Below are 21,466 nucleotides of genomic sequence, written 5' to 3'. Positions count from 1 at the left end.
CTCCAAAGGCCGCGCCAACTGGGTGTTGAGGGCACCCCACTGGACTAGCTCACCTCCTACCTCACAGACAGACAACAGTTCATCTCCCTCTCCGGTCACACCTCCACCCTCAGTCCTTGGCCCCCTGCTCTTCATCTGCCACATACTCTCCCTCGCTCACATCATCCGCAAATTCAACCTGGACTTCCATTGCTACCCCGACAATACCCAGATCTACATCAGCATATGCGCAATAAAAACCTAGCTGACCCACAACTTCCTCAAACTTAACAGCGACAAAATGGAACTTCTTCTCATCGGCTCCACACAGCAAAACCGGACCCATCACACTCACCATCGACGACTCAACCATCACCCCCTCCTCCCTGGGTCGCAACCTTGGTTTCATCCTGGACCCCACCCTCTCCTTCAATCCCCATGTCAGCTCCATCATCAAGACCTTCCACCTCTGCAATATTGCTAAAATCAGACACTGCCTCTTCCCCCCTGCTGCTGAATCCCTCATCCACACCTTCATCTCCTCCCGCCTTGACTATTGCAACTCCTTCCTCACTGGTATCACCTCCTGCTCCCTCCATAGACTCCAGATGGTCCAGAATTCAGCCGCCCGCCTGCTCACCCATACCCGGTCCCGTGACCACAGCACTCCTGTCCTCTACTCACTCCACTGGCTCCGCAGCAAAGAACGCATCAACTTCAAATGACTCCTCCTCACTTTTAAAGCCCTCCACAGCCTGGCCCCTTCTTATCTGACTGACCTCCTCCTCCCCCATCGCCCCACCTGAACCCTCCGATCCTCTTCCACTGTTATCCTCACCATCCCACCATCCAAACTCAAAAGCTTTGGAGACCGAGCATTCTCCAGAGCAGCACCCCGACCTTGGAACTCCCTCCCCCAGCCTGTCAGAGACTCACCTTCACTCCCCACTTTCAAATCCCGACTAAAAACCTACCTGTTCTCCCAAGCTTATAACCTCCCCTGCCCTTAACCACCCTCGCCACCTCCCCTCTGCCCCTCCCTCTCCCTCTCCCTCTCTCTCCTGTCCTCCCCCCTCCCTCCCCTCTGTTTTCCATATATCCCTGATTAGACATGTTCATTATTTGTATCTGTTGCCTGTTTCTATTTTTCTTGTTTTCTGTTGACTCCTATTGTAAGCCACTTTGGGTCATTGAAAAGCGCTATATAAAATAAATGAATTGTTATTATTTATTATTACAATCGTCGCAATGAATAGTCAGCCAAACCGTCAAAATATATGACAATATATATCTAACAAAGGACCACTGGATCGGATTGGTGAAACACACACATTTTAAAACTCGCTATTTGCAAAGAATCCCCTGCTGTCTGCAGGGCGTACAGCCGCACACAGAGATCCTGCCTTTGGCTGACAGTCACGCTGGGAGTCGGGGGGTCACGCTGGGAGTCGGGGGATACCCTGGAGGTCCCCGGCACGAATAGCGCCGCGATCAGAGGTCGGCTCTGAATGGCACTGCATTAACTCCACAGAGTTCTCTCCCATCCGCTCTGCACTATGCACTCCCCACCGGAGTTCATCCTATCAAAATGTGGAGTGATGTGGAGTGGGCGGATTCTAAAGTCTGAATCCAAGCTAATCAAAATGGTATTTTTTTTTATTTTTTTTTAAAGGAAATGACGCGCGTCAGAGCTGAGACCTGTGATTCTGGGGTATCTGTGTATTTACCCTTGACCAAAGCCGTGGAGCCTTAACCCATTGATACCTGATGCAGCATTTGTGTGCGTATCCCTTTAAGACCGCGCCACGCGGTTCACTGTCTTAAAGGGATACACACACAAATGAGCGATATACACGCAAATGCTGCATCAGGTATCAATGGGTTAAAGGAGAATTCCGTTTTTTTACACCCCGGACCTTATTTCCAGCTTAAAATATTATGTTTTACTCACCCAGATAACTTTGGTTTCATTCGAATCCTCCTAGAAGATATTCAGCTCAGAGTAGAGTAACTGGAACAGGCCAAAACGTGCGAAAACAGGGCAAGTGAAATACACAATGTAAATAACATAATGTTCTGTCACGCCGCAGTTCATTATGGTTGTTATATAATAGAGAGAACATCAATTAGCTATGTAACGAACCTCCGTGCTGCCGACAGCCTGCTCTGTTTGCTGTCCGAGTGTCCGTCACATAGATAACACCTCCCGCTTTACCTCCCGCTGCTCTTTGTAATCCATATGGCCTTATTCCATACGAGCGGCAATTGAATTGAAATGAATCGTCCATAATCTTGAAATCAGATCATATCTATAGGCTAAGCTAGGCTGAGTCAACTCTGACCTGCCCCGGATGTGCTTCAGAAGAAGAACAGAAGCGCTTCTGTTTGGTAACAGAAGAAGAAGAGAAAACCACAGAAGAAGATAAGCACATTCGGGGCAAGTCAAAGTTGATTCTGTTCAAAATCGCACTTCAGCCGGAGGCAGAACTCGCCATCTTTGGCTGCTCGGAGTCTTCTCTGAACTTCCCTACAGCTCTGCAACAGTCTTTGACACAAGGGACAACTGTTGCCAAGAAACTAATCCTGAAGGAATGGAAGTCCCCCTCCTCACCCTCTTTTAAACTGTGGCTGACGGATATGACCTCTGTTATACGGATGGAGAGACTTGGGTTCCTGAGGACTGACTCACTTAAGAAATTCTCTGCCATCTGGGACCCGTTTCTAACGTACCTCGTTGAGGTTGGGGGCGACGGGTGATTCGCCAGACTGGTTCCCCATGGATCCCCTGTGTGGGATCCTGGGCACAATACGCAAGCATATAAGCAGTGCTTATAAGCACCTTACAAGACTGGTAGCATGACGTCACACTGAATGTTGATAATGTGTTTTTTTTTTTTTTTGTGTTTTTTTCTCTCTCTTTTGTTTTCCTGTGTCTGAGCCTGTTTGTCTTGTTCGTATGTTGTTCAGAAATTTTTTAAATAAAATATATATAAAAAAAAAGTTGACTGTTGTGTAGCTATGGTCTAGCAGCCTAGCTAGCTTAGCCTATAGATATGATCTTGGAAGTCAATATCTTCCAGGAGGATCCGAATGACACCAAAGTTAGTGTGTACAGCCATGGCTCTACAGGCTGTGTACAGGCTGTACATGGCTAAGAGTCAGACTGTGTGCAGGCAGTACATGGCTAAGAGTTTATTTATTTGTTTATTTGGAAGGGACAGTGCAAAATCAATGAACACAAAAACCATGAAGCAGATACAATCACCTGGAACATAATAAGAGTGTAAAAATTGCCGGATTTAGCACGAGGCTAATTTCCATCCGTTGTCCCCGGACTAAGACTATGTGCAGGCTGTAAATGGCGAAGAGTAGAAGACTGTGTGCAGGCCAGGGCAGCTTGATTTGAGTGTGTTCTGCTCCCCCAGAAAAGCCCCAGCAGATACACCCCCAGGCTGCAGCTTGAAATAGGAATATGTTCTCAGTCATCTTGCCTGTTAAATAATAGTTAACAAGCACAGATCCTGTAGAGGCCCATGGCGTGTTTTTGCCCTCTAGAGGCCATCTGATGAAGCGTGTCACCTCACTAAAGCTGACTGTCACCTCACTAAAGCTGACTGTCACCTCACTAAAGCTGACTGACTGACTGCCTGACCTGAATTTGGCTTGTGATGCCCTCGGCCTGTGCCGTGGGGGGGAAAAGACTCCCTCAAAGCTAGAAACCAGTGAACGAGTCTCGCAGTAGCCAGCCATAGATACGATCCATCTACGTCCGGAACACAACTCTTGAAAAGTGGTTAACCCCCACCCCCCAAGACAAAAAAAGAGGTGTGACAGACATATGAATTGACCAACCACGGATGGCATGCCGGACTTCCGTAAACAGCCCAGCCAATCAGATTTCGGCGCAGGCTTCCTATCGACGAAACCCGGAAATTTGACTTGTGATTCAGACCCTCCGATGCTGGAAGTGTGCTGATGTAAGACGTTGGTTCTGACCACGTGAGACTAGCATCCGCGTGGCCGTGACGTTATGTCAAGCTCTCAAAAGCCCCACTCGCTTACTCATTTCCTGCTTCCTCCTGGAAATGACCCCTGAGCGGTACAGGTACAGTCGGCCCGCCCTCAAGTCAGGCCTCAGCCATCCATCCAAACATATGACAAACATGGCACCTAACCAATCCAATCATGACAGTATGGAAATAAATACACAGGCAAGTCCAAATGATGGTGCACTGTCACACAGTGCCTGTGCAGTACATGCAGGTGTGTGTGTGCACCATCCACTGTTGCTGTAGTGCCATTCTGCAGCCGGGTTCCACGAGCTGAGATGGTCGGTGCGCTGTGGTCCGCATGGCTCTCCAAAATTATATTTCCACATAGGCGTTATTTTGAAAAAAATCGATTGCATATTGGGGGTCAACTAGATTTACTACTTGGTTACGTTTGACTACTGAAACTCTTAAAACTTCATAAAGTACCATATTAACCATAGATAGAGCCTAAACAAACAGAAACTAAATAGTTGCCTTGCGGAGAAAACTGCGCAGAATTTTCTCTGCTCCTTCACTGCCGAAATGCATTCTGGGCAATGTTGAATTATCGTACCAGAGGGCCAAAAAGATCATTGTTGGGAGGTAAGTTATCGTACAAAGACGATAATTATCGTATGTCTAGTGTTTTGGAAAGTTTTCTGCTGTACACATTGACTATATTATTATTATTACAGTAAGTACACTAGCCCAAGTGTCGTCACAGGTGTTATCTGCACAGATGGCCTTTTCTTTTACATGTGCATTATAATGCCAGCTTTTTCTCCATATTTCTGCCCTGGGGGCATGTTTTAATTTTGTTTTTGTTATTTGGGGGGTATTTTCATAAGAATATTGAGTCCTAACTGTAAATTATTTTATTTTTTTACCTGCACCACGCTCTTTAAGGTGAGCAGCCCCTAGTCTCCATGAGGGTGGAAGTAAGGAAAATGAACTGAATAATGCTGTGGTGATGAAATGAATGTGAACTGAAGAACAGCATAATGAATATGGGCATGATTCTAATGAAAATGGCTGCTTTTATCAAATCACCTCTAAATTAATCAAATTGTCTTTGGATTTATCCAATCACCTGAGAATTTATCACTCAATTGTCCAATTCACATGCATTTTCATCACTCTTGCTTTCAATTCAGCCATTTTCGTGCCATTATCATTTCATTGTAGTTGGGTTTTTTTACCTCCACCCCCTCTTGATAAACGCACCGACACAGAGCTAGCCATTAGTTAGACAGACATAGAAATTTTTTCAGCTACAGTAGAACCTACTGAAGCCCTTATTGCACACCAGACCCCAGCTAAACGCCTACATTGTAATTGTCATTCACTAAGTCACTCAGTCGATGCGCCAGTCAATCAGAATTTTACGACTGTTGCACTTACTGTAAGTAGCTTGGTTAACAGTGTCAGGCAAATGCCTAGAGTGTCTAGTCAGTCAGCCAGTCAGTCAGCGTTCAGTCTGGCAGTCAGCCAGTCAGCTGGTCAGTCAGCCAGCCATGGAGTCCAGTTGAATGGTTGCCAGGGGTTCCATTTACTGTGCGGATTTCAGACTGAACACTGAGAAATAATGTCTGCCCCTTATTGATGAACATCACATCAGAGAGAGGGGAGGTGGGCGGGCACCAAAGGGAAGAAGGGGACAGAAGGTTGTTGTACTTTTCTGGCGAAGCTGCAAACCCAGAACATCTCTCACAGTTTTCCTTTAAAATGTTGATGAAAAGCCTAAAGCTAAGCTAACTTCAGCGGGAGACCTCATGCCTAACAACATTAAATAGAGATGAAAAAAGACCACGCACACAAAATGTGAGCAACAACGCTCAAAGACACAGCAAAAGGAGGCATGGAGACACTATCGAGTAGAAGGGAAGGTGAACGATGGCAGAGAGCGAGCTGGGATTCGGAGGGAGAAAAGGGTCTTATGGGGATTGTTTTTGCTGCATGGTTGCTATTAGAATATTCTCTCTCATGCAGACATCCATAAAAAACATCACCTCATCAACACCATATGTGCAGAAAAAGAGACAATGTGCAAGTCTCAGGTGCATTGCTGTCTGTTCTCATTATCGTTCTCATTATCATAGCCTGTTTATGGGTCGAGGTAGCATACGGTATATCAAGAAATATGTACAAAGATATGTATGGACTCGTATGCAGAGAAATATATACAGACGAGAGACTGCGCAGGCAAATGCCATGTAGATTTGTCCTGAGCATATGAAAGTGACAAGCAGGATAGGAAAAATAAATCTCAAACATCAGCGTAATGTTTGTAATGCATCATTTTAGTGCGGTTTTAAAATCAAGAACTTTGTAATGAATATGTAGCAGTATTTTTAGTTAATTTACAACATTTTTATAAGGAATATTTGTTACTGTACATCATATAGTAACTATATAAATATATATATATATACACACACACACACACACACACACACACACACATACTAGGCAGCTCAGCCGCGCTCACCCTGTAGCTCAGCCTTTGCTTTCAGGTGCTTAGAGGTTTTGGGTGGTAGCTGATATCGATCCCGCTCTTGCCTCCCCAGCACTGTCAGCTGCAGTACATCATCCCTGCAGCTTTAGCCATTCAGTGTCTTGCTCAACGGCACTTTAGCAGGCTCTACTGTAGGTTCCCTGTCACCAGACTTGAACCTGGGTGCCTCTATCACTACTCACTAACACACCCTGCTGGCCTCTCTTCATACTACTACATCAATGTTGCGCTCTCTCACCAGTATTAGTATAGACCAGGCCAGCACATCCGGGTACTTCGCAAAACGTCAAGGCCGCGCCCCTTTTAGGGGGGGGGAACAAGCCACTCGCCGTTGACTTCAATGTCAAATAGCAGTACAAAAAAAATCGATTGAAAAATAACAGAATTAATTGTGTTTATAAATGACACAAAGACACCATGATATGACAATATATTCCAACTCGGCCAGCCATAGAATGCGCAAGATACATCGACAATAGTACTCGCCTTATATGAACGCTGTATCCAGTTTCCACCAGGTTACATGCATCGTCCACTTTGACGGTGTCACCCCTACTCTATTAAAAAAAACATTGCAGATCCGGGTTTTTATTTAATTATTGTGAGTGAAACTAACAACATAGCAACTCTTCGGCATATCTCTATCAAATTAAACTGTTTTAAATAGTTTGTTTGCAGTGTTTTCGGCTTCTTGTACAGTCTTTTCCTATGGTGGGTTTCCCCGTAAAAGTGGCGGTGGCTTTCGCGCTGGGCGCTTGATGACGCATCTATACCTGCAAACCCACCACAGTGATGAGAATAACAATAACACCTTATACGTTTCCATGCCCTCAATGTTAAGCACCCTTGCTTAGTGTCAACACATTAAGGTGACCAGATTTCTCAAATGAAAATCGGGGACACTTCCTGTCCGTCAATCAATATATCATTAAAATATCCAATGTTATTACCTATGAAATAAAGAAGGGGGATGATTCCAGTTTCATTTATTTTGTCCCCCCCCCCCCCTACACACACACACACACACACACACACACACACACACACACACACACACACACACACACACACACACACACACGCACGCACACGCACACACACACACTTCATTCACTGTGCCCCTTTACAACATGTCAATGTGTTCTCCAACAGAATTAGGCCTGGCCATCCTACAGCGCCGAATGTTTTATGAACAGCCTCAGATCTCAAAAAGTATTTTCGGTGTCGTCCTAAGTGCTTCTTCATTGTTCAAGATGTCCTGGAACAGCAGGAAGCAGCATGTGAACACTTGTTGGATGCCTGGATCAACGGGCTACACATGTGATGCTTTTAAATGCTTTCTGCTTGAGTGGTTTTGCCAGTGGGCACGTCTGTAAAGGGGGAGACTCGTGGGTACTCATAGAATCCATTCTCATTCAGATATCTTGAGATGAGAGAACGGTCAGGGGTCCCTTTTGAAATTGAGCACGGCGGTTTTTCAAAATTCATTATTTAGCCCCCTTCTCGACAAGGTAGCATGGCATTGTTGGTCCCAATGGATGCTCTCGGTCTTACAGTCATACCCTGTAAGTATCTTCACTCTAGATTTAAGAAGGAGCCCGCTAGAGTTAGAGAGCTAGAGTTATTTCGGTTGCAGACACCAGTAGAAAATCGGGGACATTTTCGGGGACAGCTCCAGGCGGGGACAGGTCACCAAAAAACGGGGACGTCTGGTCACCTTACAACACATGGAAATACCACTCTGTCCAACAGCATTTCAATAATTAATTCAAATGTGTACACTCATGAAAAGATAATAATCAAGCCATTGCTTAATAATTGCCGCCCACTCTAGAAATGATTTTAAATCATGAATCATCTTAGTGGATTAGACAGATATTCAGCAGGGACTGACTGCACTAATGTCACCCTATCAATGGCAGACATGTCCCTTTATATTGTGCAGTTCTTCAGGCGTGACTATTGAACAGCTATGATGAGAGGTTATTTAACAGCTATGATGAGAGGGTTTTTTGGCAGCCGTTTTCTTTGTTGTGATGTGAAAACCCACATTATTGTTTCTCTGAAAAGCCGATTCTGTCAGAAAAATTTGAAAGCCCGAAAAGCCCCCATGGGTGCTGCGGTGTTGATTTGCCAGGTCTGGCCTCCTGTTCTCCTACCTTCTCAGCACCTCCCTGCCAAAATTAACACTATTCAGTCGATGATGAATCGCATGCAGCCCCGTGGAGACACGGCTACATAATAACAGTGCTGATGATGTGGATGTGAGGGGTGGATGCGAGGGCTAGTGCTGGGGGAGGGAGAGTCGCAGGAGGCTAGTTTGTTCAGAGCCTGAAGGAAAGGTCTATCTGAGCTTTTGGAAATGATCCAGGCAGCCCCGGTGGAACTATAATGGATCCAATCCAGGAGGGCTTTGGCAGAAGATGATGGAGCTATAGCCCGACCAGATGAGGAAGGCAGAGGGAGGGGAGAGGCTGCTGTCACTGACCTTCAGTCAGTCATGCCATGTCCTGTTTGAATTCTGGGTAGCACCTCTAAATCAATAGGCTGTTCTAGCATGCAACATTTGAGATTGACTTTGGACTGAAAAAAATGTCTCCTACATTAGCATAGTGAAAATGCCACAATGTTCTCCTTTTTTGTCTGTGTTTCATTGTGCAGATCTGAACCCCGATGCTAGCCCATGATGCTTATTATAATGAAGCAGTCACCGAAAACAGGAACAATGTAATGCTGATCAGCAAGCCTCCATCTGAATGACAATGTAATGCCAGACACTATGCAGACTGGTAGACTTGACTTTTAGCTTTGTGTCCATACTGAACTTTATGTCAGGCAGAGACCTTCAAGGTCAGGAGTAAACAAGCTTCCAATTGCCTCCATTATTTACTGTTATTCACGTATTCATTCTGCTCTGTTGTTTAGTTGTTTCTCTGTCCAAATGTAACAGGAATATAATATCTTAGGCATGAATGGCTAATAACAAATGCCTGTTAGACTGATCAGGTATTCTGTCCACACACCTCTCTGCTACTCTGCTGTGATGAGCAACCCTTCACCATCAACACCTGGCTGTGTGTCCATGTGTGCACCTGCTTGCTGTTTAGGTGCATATGCTGTGTGTGTGTGTGTGTGTGTGTGTGTGTGTGTGTGTGTGTGTGTGTGTGTGTCCGTGTGTGTGTCCATTTCATGTCAGTCGGTGCATCTGTCAGTGTGTCTGCGTCCTTGTACAGCTTCTGTGTGTGTAGATACGTGTGTAGCTGTATTATGTGTGTGTCTATGTGTGTGCGTGTGTGTGTGTGTGCGTGTGCGTGCGTGTGTCTGTCTGTCTCTGTCCGTTGTCTATGCGTGTGTCAGGTATGAGCAATCTTATTTCCTTCCCGGCGGCAGAACCTACCAATCACATCCTGCCATCATCTCTCTTCATTACGTATTCATGAGTTTCTGTGTCTGCAGGGCTGTGATTGGCTCATAATGAACAACTGACGGCATTATCAGTCAACCAATGGCTATGGCAACAAAATCAGTCAGTCAGTACAATAGAAACACCAGTCAACCATTGATATGGAAACATTATTCAACTAGAGAAGTGGGACAGTATTCCCTGGGGGAGGCTGATGTATTGGATTTTGTAGCCTGCATGGTCTCGTTGATGTGGTTGATGTTTCATCACAGCCAAAACCTACGTGTGATCAAAGCTATGCTGACATGCTAATGCAAAGTTCCTCTGGATAACTAACACTCAGGCTACAGATAACATTTAGATGGCATAATGTGGAATATACCATTTACTAACATACACACACAAAAACATGTTTTGTGTAAATAAATCCCCAAGTGCTTTTCCTTGTCAACCATGGCTAAAGAACCATTAGTCAAACTGAGTAGTGAGACACTGCAGGCCTCAGGGGGTTGATATGGGCTCATAAATCTCTGAACTACTCCTTTATCACCTCTCATATTATTTTGGGAGCATGCGTTTCACCGGCACTGGCTTTCGTCGTTGACTGTATTTTGCTGTTGCTATTTCTAAAGGGCCATTTACCACTGAGATCATTAATGTACTTTTGAATGGGACTTAGTTTAATTAAGTCTGCTAGTTTGCATAGATGGATTACAACTCTGTGCTTACAAGTTGGTTATCATGTTTGCTTTACATTAGATGCGTGTAGTGAGTATTATTGTGGCCTGCCTGCCTATACTCACTAATAACTTTCTAACGTTTGAGCCAGCTACTGTATGATCACTGTGTACACAACAAAACCTGTTTTTTTATGCAACCCCTGCCCTGAACAATATAGTTTCTCATACAGCAGCGTATTTAAAAATACGTAAGTATAATAGTGCAATATTTAAACATCAAGATCATCAGTTATGACTGATTTAAATACATTTATTTTACAAATTAACAAAAAAAGGATATAACATTGTATCTGGGCTGTAAGGTTACTGTATATGCACATTTACCTTTAGAATGCTATTTTATATGCCCTGCACTTTTCGTATTTATCCTAACGTTTGAAAACAGTGTACGTACGAAACATGTTGTTTCAGTAGCTCCAACTAATTTGTACGAGCATTTATGGAGTGATAAAGCTAGCTTATTCCACACAGACTATGTTCAGGCAGATACAAAGTGACACAGCTGAAGGGCTTGAAGTACGTATACTGTAATCACCCAGCATGTTGCCACTGGAGAGAAGTCCCGCCTAACATGGACCTTCTCACCAGTCATCAACGCCATGCATTATTACTTTCATAAAGGAGAGCTATTCACCTTATGTAGCCCCGCCCACTTGACCCAATTGTGTTATGACTTCCTGTTCAAAACACCGTCTGTTTTACCTGCTCACTAGTGCTGTACTGTCACAGGAAGTGTAAACACAATAGGAAGTAACTGGCTGACCCCTGTGTTGGAACATAAGGTGAATAGACGCCAATCTAGAAAATTAGGCTAACTTTCACCAACACCGGAGGAATCACTATAAAGTACAGTGTGATTAACAAATGCACCACTTAAAGCTTGTGCTCTAACACTTAATTCTCATATTTTCTTTATTTTTTCTTTTCTTTTCTTTTCAAAGAACATGCACCATATATTTGACTCGAAGAGCCAACCAAACCAATCTCAACTGCTCAAATCATTAGCCTCCATCCATCCCCGTGAATCTCTATCATTTTCATGTGTATTCATATTTATGTATTTATATTCTATTTATATCCATGTGAATTTAGTGTTGCATTTTGAAAATAACAAAACAGTCCTGACTGTCTTGACATTGATGATGTTTCAGTCGTCAGTCTAGACTGTCCGTTACCATTCACAGCACCAAACAGTGTCTTTCCTCATGTGGGTACATGAAAACACAAGCTCGCAGCAACCAGCCCAGAGGCTGCTGTGACCAATCAGAGTTCGTGATGGCTGTCTGCTCCAATCGGCTCCTCTGAGAACGCCTCAGACCTGCCTCGGGAGGCTGCTGAGACCAATCAGAGTTCGTGATGCCTGTCTGCTCCAATCGGCTCCTCTGAGAATGCCTCAGACCTGCCTCAGGATGGAGAAATGCAGATGGTATCGTAGTTCACAAGCAAATGGGAGGCAAAATGAATGATTCACTGGACTCGGTCCAGCCTGAGGGCAGGATATGTTTCGGGATGAAAATATGACTATGCTTGGTGTGTTTTCTGGTAATGAGGGAATCTAGTTTAGATTTGGTTTGAAACTGAAAGGATACTCTAGACTTTTCCTAATGTGAGTCAGTCAGCATGCACTTTTTTTGTATTCAAACAGGAATTTACTTTAATGTGCACTCGCTTACTTTTGAAATGAAGTTTCATTCTATGTGTATTCTGTGTGTTTCTCTTTTGGTTTGGCCACTTTGTTGCGGTACTGCTGCGGGAGCACCGGTGGGGGAGTGGTGTTGGGTGGGGGGGCTTGTGAAGAACAAGAAAACATTTAAATAACAAAGGCCCCAACGTTGACCGTCGCAGCAGTACTGCAGCAAAGTGGACAAACCGAATGAGTAACAACTGTAATTGTTAAATATAGTTTAGCTAAATATGAAATATGTTAGTTCAGAAATGTGGTTTCGTTAAATACATCTGCCCTTCCATCTGTCGTTTGCAGTGTAAAACTGCTTGTATAGGCAAGAATATTAGCATGGGCATATTTAACAGTGATGCCTATTCACACAGGACAGCTTTTATGATGTATATTAACAGGGGCCTGATACAGTGAATGGATTTGCACATTCAAAAACACATCCCATTTTTCAACTATTTTTGGCCCAGTTTCCTTGATGTGACTGTCTAAACATGGAGAAAACACGCTTTAACCGATTTTGACATTTTTGTGGCCCAGATCTGATGTTTCTTTGGCTGTCCAAAATAGCGAGAAACAGCATGGAACCTGATAGACCCTGTACAGACAATCAGATATGTACCGAAAAGACAGAGAGACAAACAGACCGATAGACTGTGATAATTGGAAGACATGATGGATCAGCTGATGGGAAAGGGTGTTCATTAAAGCCACAACTGGAAATTCTCAATAGCACACAGCGTCTGTTTGATTTTCATATGTTGTTGATGCCATGTGAAAATCTCATCTATCTTATATACGCAAGCTGTTGTTTTTCTTTTTCTTTTTTCTTTATTGTTTTGATGAGGATGTACAGGTCCTTTATGTGTTGAGTAAGTTTCACAACCCTGGGGCTTATGAAAACCGATTGACAACACATTAGTGTATGTGATTTCAACAGGGGGGCATGAATGGGGGCGGGGTCATTCAGTGAAGAATGTGGCATTTGCAGATATGGCAGTCCTCAAAGCAGTGCATTATGTCAAAAGCTTGAGTCTTGGATGTCTCGCTTTGCGCGCTTAATAAGAGAAACGTGTTTACACGTCGAAACTAAACCAAACCAAATGTCAAATGGACCAGAGGCTTATAGAGAGCCAAAGTGAACGTCACTTCCTGCTTTCCTCCCTGTACCAGCGTGGAAAAAATTAGAATGGTGGTGAACGGAGTGATACGCTACCTTTTTGATCCCGTTTAAGTGTGCCACGGGAGTACACACGTCATGTTTGTCAATGTAAAAGATAACTCTGCAAGTCGAGAAAGTCGCAGTTTATGATAAAACTGTGGCACTATAAGTTATAAATCAGAAAGACTACGCACAACCAGACGCGTAAGTGACGTCTCTCCCGCCAGCCCATCGTTGTTGCTGGTGTGACGTATAATGTAGTTGATTCACAAAACGAAACCTTACGTTTCAGTTTCAGGACAAACTGTGACTTTCTTGACATGCATAGTTATCTTCTAAATTGACCAAATTTAACGTGTAACCCGTGGCACAATTCAATTAGGATAAAAAACAAGTAACGTATCTCTCCGTTCACCACCGTTCATATGTTTCACGCGCTGGTACAGGGAGAAAAGCAGGAAGTGACGTTCACTTTGGCTCTCTATTACTCCCAACGTTTTTGAGGGGGACCAAATGAATACCGATGAATAGAGAACATATTATACAATCATTTTACTATTCCTAAATATTACAAATGAAATGCAGCACACACAAAAAAAATCATTATTTTCTATCTGAGAGATGACAGACTCTGCATCAGATATCAAGCTTGTGCCCTCTCATTTTGACACCAGTGGTAGAGTAGGAATACAGTACTGTAATATCCTTTGTGTTTATTTGCCCAGGTGGATTTTTGCTGTCAAGTTCCTGAAAGCATTTATTCTTGCATGATAACATGCTAATATAGCTGATATAATCTATAAAGCTAATGTATAACAAGCTAATGTAATCGTATGGTCTACCATATTATGCTGTCCACAGCTGTGCATGTCCCTCAGAGGCAGACCTAAGCAGCAGCGATGTATTAGTTGCTGGGAGGATCCTCATTGTGATACACTGAAAATTATTTAAAAATGTAGGGGAAATTCATATTTACTCATGAAAATTACACACTTTGATAATTTCTTACAGTATATCATAAGAAATACCGTACTTTACTATATATATATATATATGTATATATAGTAGTACTTTATTATATATTTCTTCTATCATAACTTAAGATACAAGTTCCGTTTCAGTGGTGTAAGCAATACACAACATACACATAGGCCTAAAACGAATGACATGAACCTGGTGTACCTGTATGGCTGGGACTGAGGGACATTCAGAGGGGAGCCCCGGTAAACAGCAAGATAAATGGAAACACGGAGACAAATTGCAGTATCTTTTGTCTGACAGTCTCTGTACCTGCTGTTGGATGAAACCCTTGTGATTTAACATGCTTCCGAGCCTGAGTACTCCATTCCAGTCTGGTGTCCTGCCGGGTTTTGTTCCTGTAATAGATGATGAGCCACACCTGGTGTCAGGTAGATACAGACCGAGTGTGTCTCATTAAGCACCGGCGAGGAAGGAAAAGCTGCAGGACACCGGACCCAGTGCCAAGGCTGCACAGTGGACTGCTTCACCGCGCTCCTCTTGGATGACTGGCATCTTTCTGTAGCACAATGTGAGAGACAGTCATAAATGTCTTAGTGTGATTTAGTTACACTGCCCCATCTATGACTGGCATTCGATTCACACAATGATTCATTTGGGTACTCAATATTTAATGTATCTGTGACTACCAGGTGATATATTAGCATTTTTGAAATGCAATGCTCTCTCTCAATTTCTCTCTCTTTCTCTCTCAGGCCCATGCATATGCATACCTAGTACACTGTATATGATCTAACGCAGTGCTTCCCAAAAACAATTCTGGGGACCCACTTTTTAAAAATGACAAACTATCGCGACCCAATTCACAACAGGCTTATCTATCAATTCTGGAGCAAATTGGTGAATAAATGAACGTTCCTGACCATTTTTACCGGCAGTTCTATTATATATCTATTATATGATCTTCAAAGGGGAAAGCAGCTATTTCAAAGAGATATACCTTTGGTAAATCATAGCTTTGTTTTATGCACATTATTGAAAACTCATACTCATCCTTTACTTTCCATACCTTATAAATGAGACCAAATAAATTCATTTAGGCGGCGTTAACAGGCTGTCTCATTTTTATCTCCTCTCAGTAAAACAATATACACATTTTAAATAAAAGACTGTGGAAAAGATTATCCTAATTTATTTGGTGACCCCAAAAGAATCTCCTGCGGCCCACCGGTGGGTCCGACCCAGTCTTGCTGGAAACACTGATCTGTGTTTAGCATATAAAATGATACCGCGCACATCTTGGTCATGTTACACACACAATACTAATGGCTTAGGTCTGAATATATACATAGTATAATAGACGTAATGATATGCATGTTCATCATGCAGTGCTAATGCGTGATGGGTTTACAATAGGTTACACAAAGCCCATATACATAAGTGATGTTATAATTATAGGAATAATTATAGGACTGATTCTATAGGAATGATGTGATGGTACAAACAAAATGTCAACACTCAGACTCATCAAGCTTATTAAAATCTATTTTACAAGGATTCATTGAGCAACTGGTAGGACATTTGGTAGGACCCAATTATAGGGTGGGCCTTTTTCTCGTTAAACACACACATACATCACACACACACACACACACACACACACACACACACACACACACACACACACACACACACACACACACACACACACACACACACACACACACACACACAAATTACACACACACACACACACACTAAGCTATTATCGTGGCAAGTTTAAAACAGAAGTGTAAATTGAGCCTTGGGGCTGTACGCGTGTGTATGTGGCTACTGTACATGAGATGAATTGTTAGTACATTAATTCATTTGGGAGAATGCCACCATGTTAAGTAGAATACCTTTGATATATGCGTCTCCATGTAGCCATTGTACCACATTAGGCTAATTGTTGCCATAAAACACATATGATTTAATGTCACTATGGTAAATAGAATAGCACTTATGTGTGTGCATATACTGCATCTGGCCATTGTCTAACATTAGGCTAATTGTAGCACATTAACTCATCTGCTATCTGTCACCGTTCAGCGGATTAATCAGGTCATTATGAAAACGATGCCTGTCAGCCAATCTATCAGACATTCATTAAAGGTGATTTGTCTCTGTACTTTGTCACTCACTTCAAGATATTTGTGTTTAGAATGTTTTCATTATTAATGTTGATAATGTGTTCATTAATTTTTATGGAGTAAAGCCACAAAATCAAATGTAGAGGAGAGTCCAATTGAAATCACCCCCCCCCCCCTCCCCTTTTTATGCATATATCATGGATCTGAATACAGCTCTCTCCCTCTGCTCTACAGTATATCATATATCATCTCCCTCTCCCACTCTCTCTGCTATTATTGCCTTTATCTCTGCAACCATACATGCCTATTCATAGTATTCCCATGATGTCACAAGCATTTTCCTACCAATATGGCGCTACAATACACACAGCCCATTGGCTGTTGTTGTCGTCATTTGATTGTAACCACCTGCTAATTGATTACAATCACCTGTTATTTTCCTACCAAGATGGCCGTGCGGTGATGTAGCAGAATACTATCAATAGAAGAGACCGTGACATGCAGGCAAAACATGTAACCAAATGCTGTCAACCATGTTACACAGCAGGGGGGATGCTGAGGGGGATCCCCCATCAGTTTGTTAACCATGTTACACAGCAGGGGGGATGCTGAGGGGGATCCCTCATCAGTTTGTCAACCATGTTACACAGCAGGGGGGATGCTGAGGGGGATCCCCCATCAGTTTGTTAACCATGTTACACAGCAGGGGGGATGCTGAGGGGGATCCCTCATCAGTTTGTCTTCTCTGGTCTGTAATTCGCCCTGATTAAAGGAACCATATCTTTTCCAGTGCACTAGGATCTGAATGCTTTGATAAGCCTTGCATCATTCTCATATTATTGATTCAAGCTGCTATTTCCTTTACCAGCTTGAGTTAACAATATAATGGCGCTTCCAACAAAATACATCAACATCTGGTGTGTGCGTGTGCGTGTGCGTGTGCGTGTGTGTGTGTGTGTGTGTGTGTGTGTGTGTGTGTGCGTGTGTCAGAGAGAGATTGAGCTTTCCAAATAAACAAAAAAACCTGAATTCTGCTATTGTTGAAATCATTTCTCTTTTTCACTTTCTCTCTCTCCTTTTTGACTCTCTCTCTCTCTCTCTCTCTGCCTATCCATTTCTACCATTTTAACATTTCTGTTGCATCGTAACTTTCCTTTCTGCTGTGCTCTTCTCTCTCTCAGCATTGCGAGGGAGAAGAATGGGCCATTTTTTATTCCTTCGCTAAATCTTTTATTTTTTTATTTTTTTTACTCTTTATCCAATCTGCTCTCTGATTTTTCTTCTGTTTTCTGTATTCTGTTCTCCTCTGCAGTGAAGCGATCAGTAGATTTTAAATCGCGGGGCGTTAAATTATTCCCTGGCAAAGACTCCAGCAACAAGTTTTCAATATGTGAGTTCACATCTTAATGTTACTTTGATTCTGGCTAATGAACTAACCTGTGATGGCTTGGATTGGCTTATTGTTTTTGGCTTGGTTTTTATTTTGGTTTTGCTTTGGTTTGCCTGCTTTTGTCTCTTGAAAAGGCTGTGTTACTTTTGAACACAATGTGTTGTCTGTCAATATGTGGTAACTACGTTGTGTTAAATATTGTGATTTGACGCACATCCAGATTCATATATAAGTGTGTTGAAAATGACACAGCCTCAAAGAGTATGTGCTTGTGCTTTCTGCTTGTCTGGGTGTTTTTGATGTTTTGTTGATGTGTTTTGCTCATGGTGTCATGGTTTATGCATGTTTCTTCATGGCTTGCTTTGATATATTTAATCATGTCTTGTTCTGATATGCGTAATCATGGCTTGTTGTGCCGTGCTTTGGGCTTGTTCAGGGTGTGGATCAGCTGTTGTGATATTGTTTACCCCCCTCTGGCCTCTGCTTCCTCATGTTCTCTCCTCCTCTCCTCTCATCTTCTTCTCTCTCCTCTTATCTTCTTCTCTCTTCTCTCCTCTTTTCTTCTCTTCTCTCCTCTCTCTCTCTCCTCTTCTCCTCTCTCAGGAACTGTTCTAGGAACATTTTGTATTTCAATTGGAAAATGATAAACGAGAAAGAATGTATTTGCTGTTCTTCATGTCTGGGCTCTAGGGCTAAGCTCTGCAGCATGATGATTTGAGGCTAGTTTGATAATAAAACAGATCCTTATCTATTTTAAATTGCCTTAGCCGACCATGTACTTCATAGTGCCTTACAGTAGTTCAGGGCCGTGTGCAATCAACAGGTGAACTCTCATAGAGCTACAGTAAAAAGCACTAATTCTACAGTATGTGTTCCCCAATGAAGGAGTTAGATTACCTGCTCATTTAAGAAGTACATGTACCATCATCTGTTTTTGTTTTGTGCTATCTCTCTCAGCTGGTCACTTTTTATGGTGGATGTCTCATTTTAGAACCAAATAATATCCAAAAGTCTAGTGGTGTTGAATGGTTTATAAGTCATTTGACTTCATGTCAAAATGACCACTTCATGAATACAATTTAATTTGTTCAAAAACCTTTGGGCACCCTGACATGGAGGGACCATGTACAACACACAGGAAGAAGGGGGCAGTGTTTCCTTAACTGTTGCACTAGACAGGCAACCTGTCAATCACGCCCAAAACAGTCTTTTCTATCATCTATTTGACTCTAAACTGGTGAGTTATATAAAAGTTCACCCCCGTACAGTTGTTATGAAAGGTGATATTAGCTATAGGCCAAAAAAAGGCTGTTTTGAACCAGGCTGTAAACATGCTTAATATTGTTATAAAGTCAAAGCTTCCTCTGTCAAACCTGAGCTAGCCCACTGGCCAAGACACACACATACCCCCCCCCCCCCTCACACACACACACACACACACACACACACACACACACACACACACACACACACACACACACACACACACACACACACACACACACTGGCAGTCATGCACACATGCAGGGACACACACACACACACACACACACAGTCATGCACACATGCAGGGACACACACACATGCACACATGCAGGGACACACATACACACACACACACACACACATTGAAATACACCTTGCTTGTCCATCCTGTCTGTCAGTCAGCATGCTTGAGTATAATACATTTTTAAACTTCATTATTTATTTGCTTGTTTTCTGATTTGTGTGTGTGTGTGTGTGTGTGTGTGTGTGTGTGTGTGTGTGTCTGTGTCTTTGTGTGTGTCAGTGGTGGCCCAATGGTTAGAGAAGTGAGCTTGTGACCGGAAGGTCATCAGTTCAATCCCCGGGACCGGCAGGATAAATCTGGGTGGGGAAAGTGAAAAGGCAGCGCTTGCCCCTCCCTCATTACCACCACTGAGGTGCCCTTGAGCAAGGCCTTTAACCCCAACTGATCCAGTGGTGCTGCTCAGTGGCCAGCAGATCAGTAGAGATGTGGTTGTACTGGTCAGCTTCCAGGTGTGAATGTGAACAGCAGATCAGACTGTGGTTGGTTGTACTGGTCAGCTTCCAGGTGTGAATGTGAACAGCAGATCAGACGGTGGTTGTGCTGGTCAGCTTCCAGGTGTAAATGTGAACAGCAGATCAGACTGTGGTTGTGCTGGTCAGCTTCCAGGTGTGAATGTGAACAGCAGATCAGACTGTGGTTGGTTCGTATTGGTCAGCTTCCAGGTGTGAATGTGTGTGTGAATGTGAACAGCAGATCAGACTGTGGTTGTGCTGGTCAGCTTCCAGGTGTGAATGTGAACAGAGAGCTCCTATGTGTCTCAGTGAGACTGAATAAATAAAGGTTTAAAAAGAGACCAAACTGGCTGAGCTAAGAAACTGTAAGGGACAGGGAAACAGTTGGTTGGGTTTCCTGACAGGTTGGAGAGTCATGGTTGAGGGTTGATTCTACAGATGTTAATTTGTATGTTAATTAGTCTAGCTCTGATTGGTTCAGATGTTAATTTTCTCTGCTCTGATTGGTTCAACTCTTCAATGAAGCACGAAGCCAAGCAATCAATGTGTGTATATCCGTTTGTGTGTTTGTTTGTGTGTGTGTGTGTGTGTGTGTGCGTGCGTGCGTGTGTGTGTGTGTGTGTGTGTGTGTGCCATTTTGTGTCTGCACGTGTGTGTGTGTGCGTATGCATGTATGTATGTATGCATGTATGTGATGTTAGTGTTTTGTGAGAGTGTGTGTGTGCGCGTGTGTGTGTGTGTGTGTGTGTGTGTGTGTGTGTATGTGTGTCTGTGCGTGTGCATGTGCGCATGCGCGACAATACTGATACTGTAACCAGTCCCTCTGTCATGGTGTTAATAGTCCAGATGGTCAAATTAACCGCTCCAACAAAGCAACAAACTACTACTGTAACACACACACACACACACACACACACACACACACACACACACACACACACACACACACACACACACACACACACACACACACACACCTGCTGGGTGTGCTGATATGGACTAAACACGTACACGCATGTTAGTCACACAGCGCAGACAGCCTATAGCATTATTTCCACTTGGCCTATACATGTTTGAAATACATACTTCAATACTTTATGTACAGTACTTTGACATTAAATACAGACTTCAATGCTTTATGTACAGTACGGTACTTTGACATTAAATACATACTTCAATACTTTGAGTACAATACTTTGACATTAAATACACACTTCGATACTTTGAGTACAATACTTTGACATTAAATACATACTTCAATACTTTGACATTAAATACATACTTCAATACTTTGACATTAAATACATACTTCAATACTTTGAGTACAGTATTTTGACATTCAATACAGACTTCAATACTTTGAGTACAGTACTTTGACATTTAATACAGACTTCAATACTTTGAGTACAGTACTTCGACATTAAATACATACTTCAATA

The 21,466-nt window shown here is 42.9% G+C and overlaps 1 protein-coding gene across 1 annotated transcript in view; it reads left to right on the top strand.

The window, feature by feature from the left end:
- Window positions 1-21,466, top strand: part of LOC310784937 (CUB and sushi domain-containing protein 3-like) — a gene marked incomplete at both ends in the record, with an annotated part of 585,231 nt that overhangs the window by 375,731 nt on the left and 188,034 nt on the right. The window contains one exon of the mRNA XM_083645959.1: window positions 17,928-18,005. Within this exon, the coding sequence (XP_083502085.1) occupies window positions 17,928-18,005 (78 nt within the window). The remainder of the gene's footprint in view (window positions 1-17,927; window positions 18,006-21,466) is intronic.

Source organism: Poromitra crassiceps, assembly GCF_964638095.1.
Source record: "Poromitra crassiceps genome assembly, chromosome: 11".
In the NCBI taxonomy this organism is placed as follows: domain Eukaryota; kingdom Metazoa; phylum Chordata; class Actinopteri; order Beryciformes; family Melamphaidae; genus Poromitra; species Poromitra crassiceps.
The sequence above is the reverse complement of the archived record's forward strand: the minus strand, read 5'-3'. Positions and strand labels throughout refer to the sequence as shown.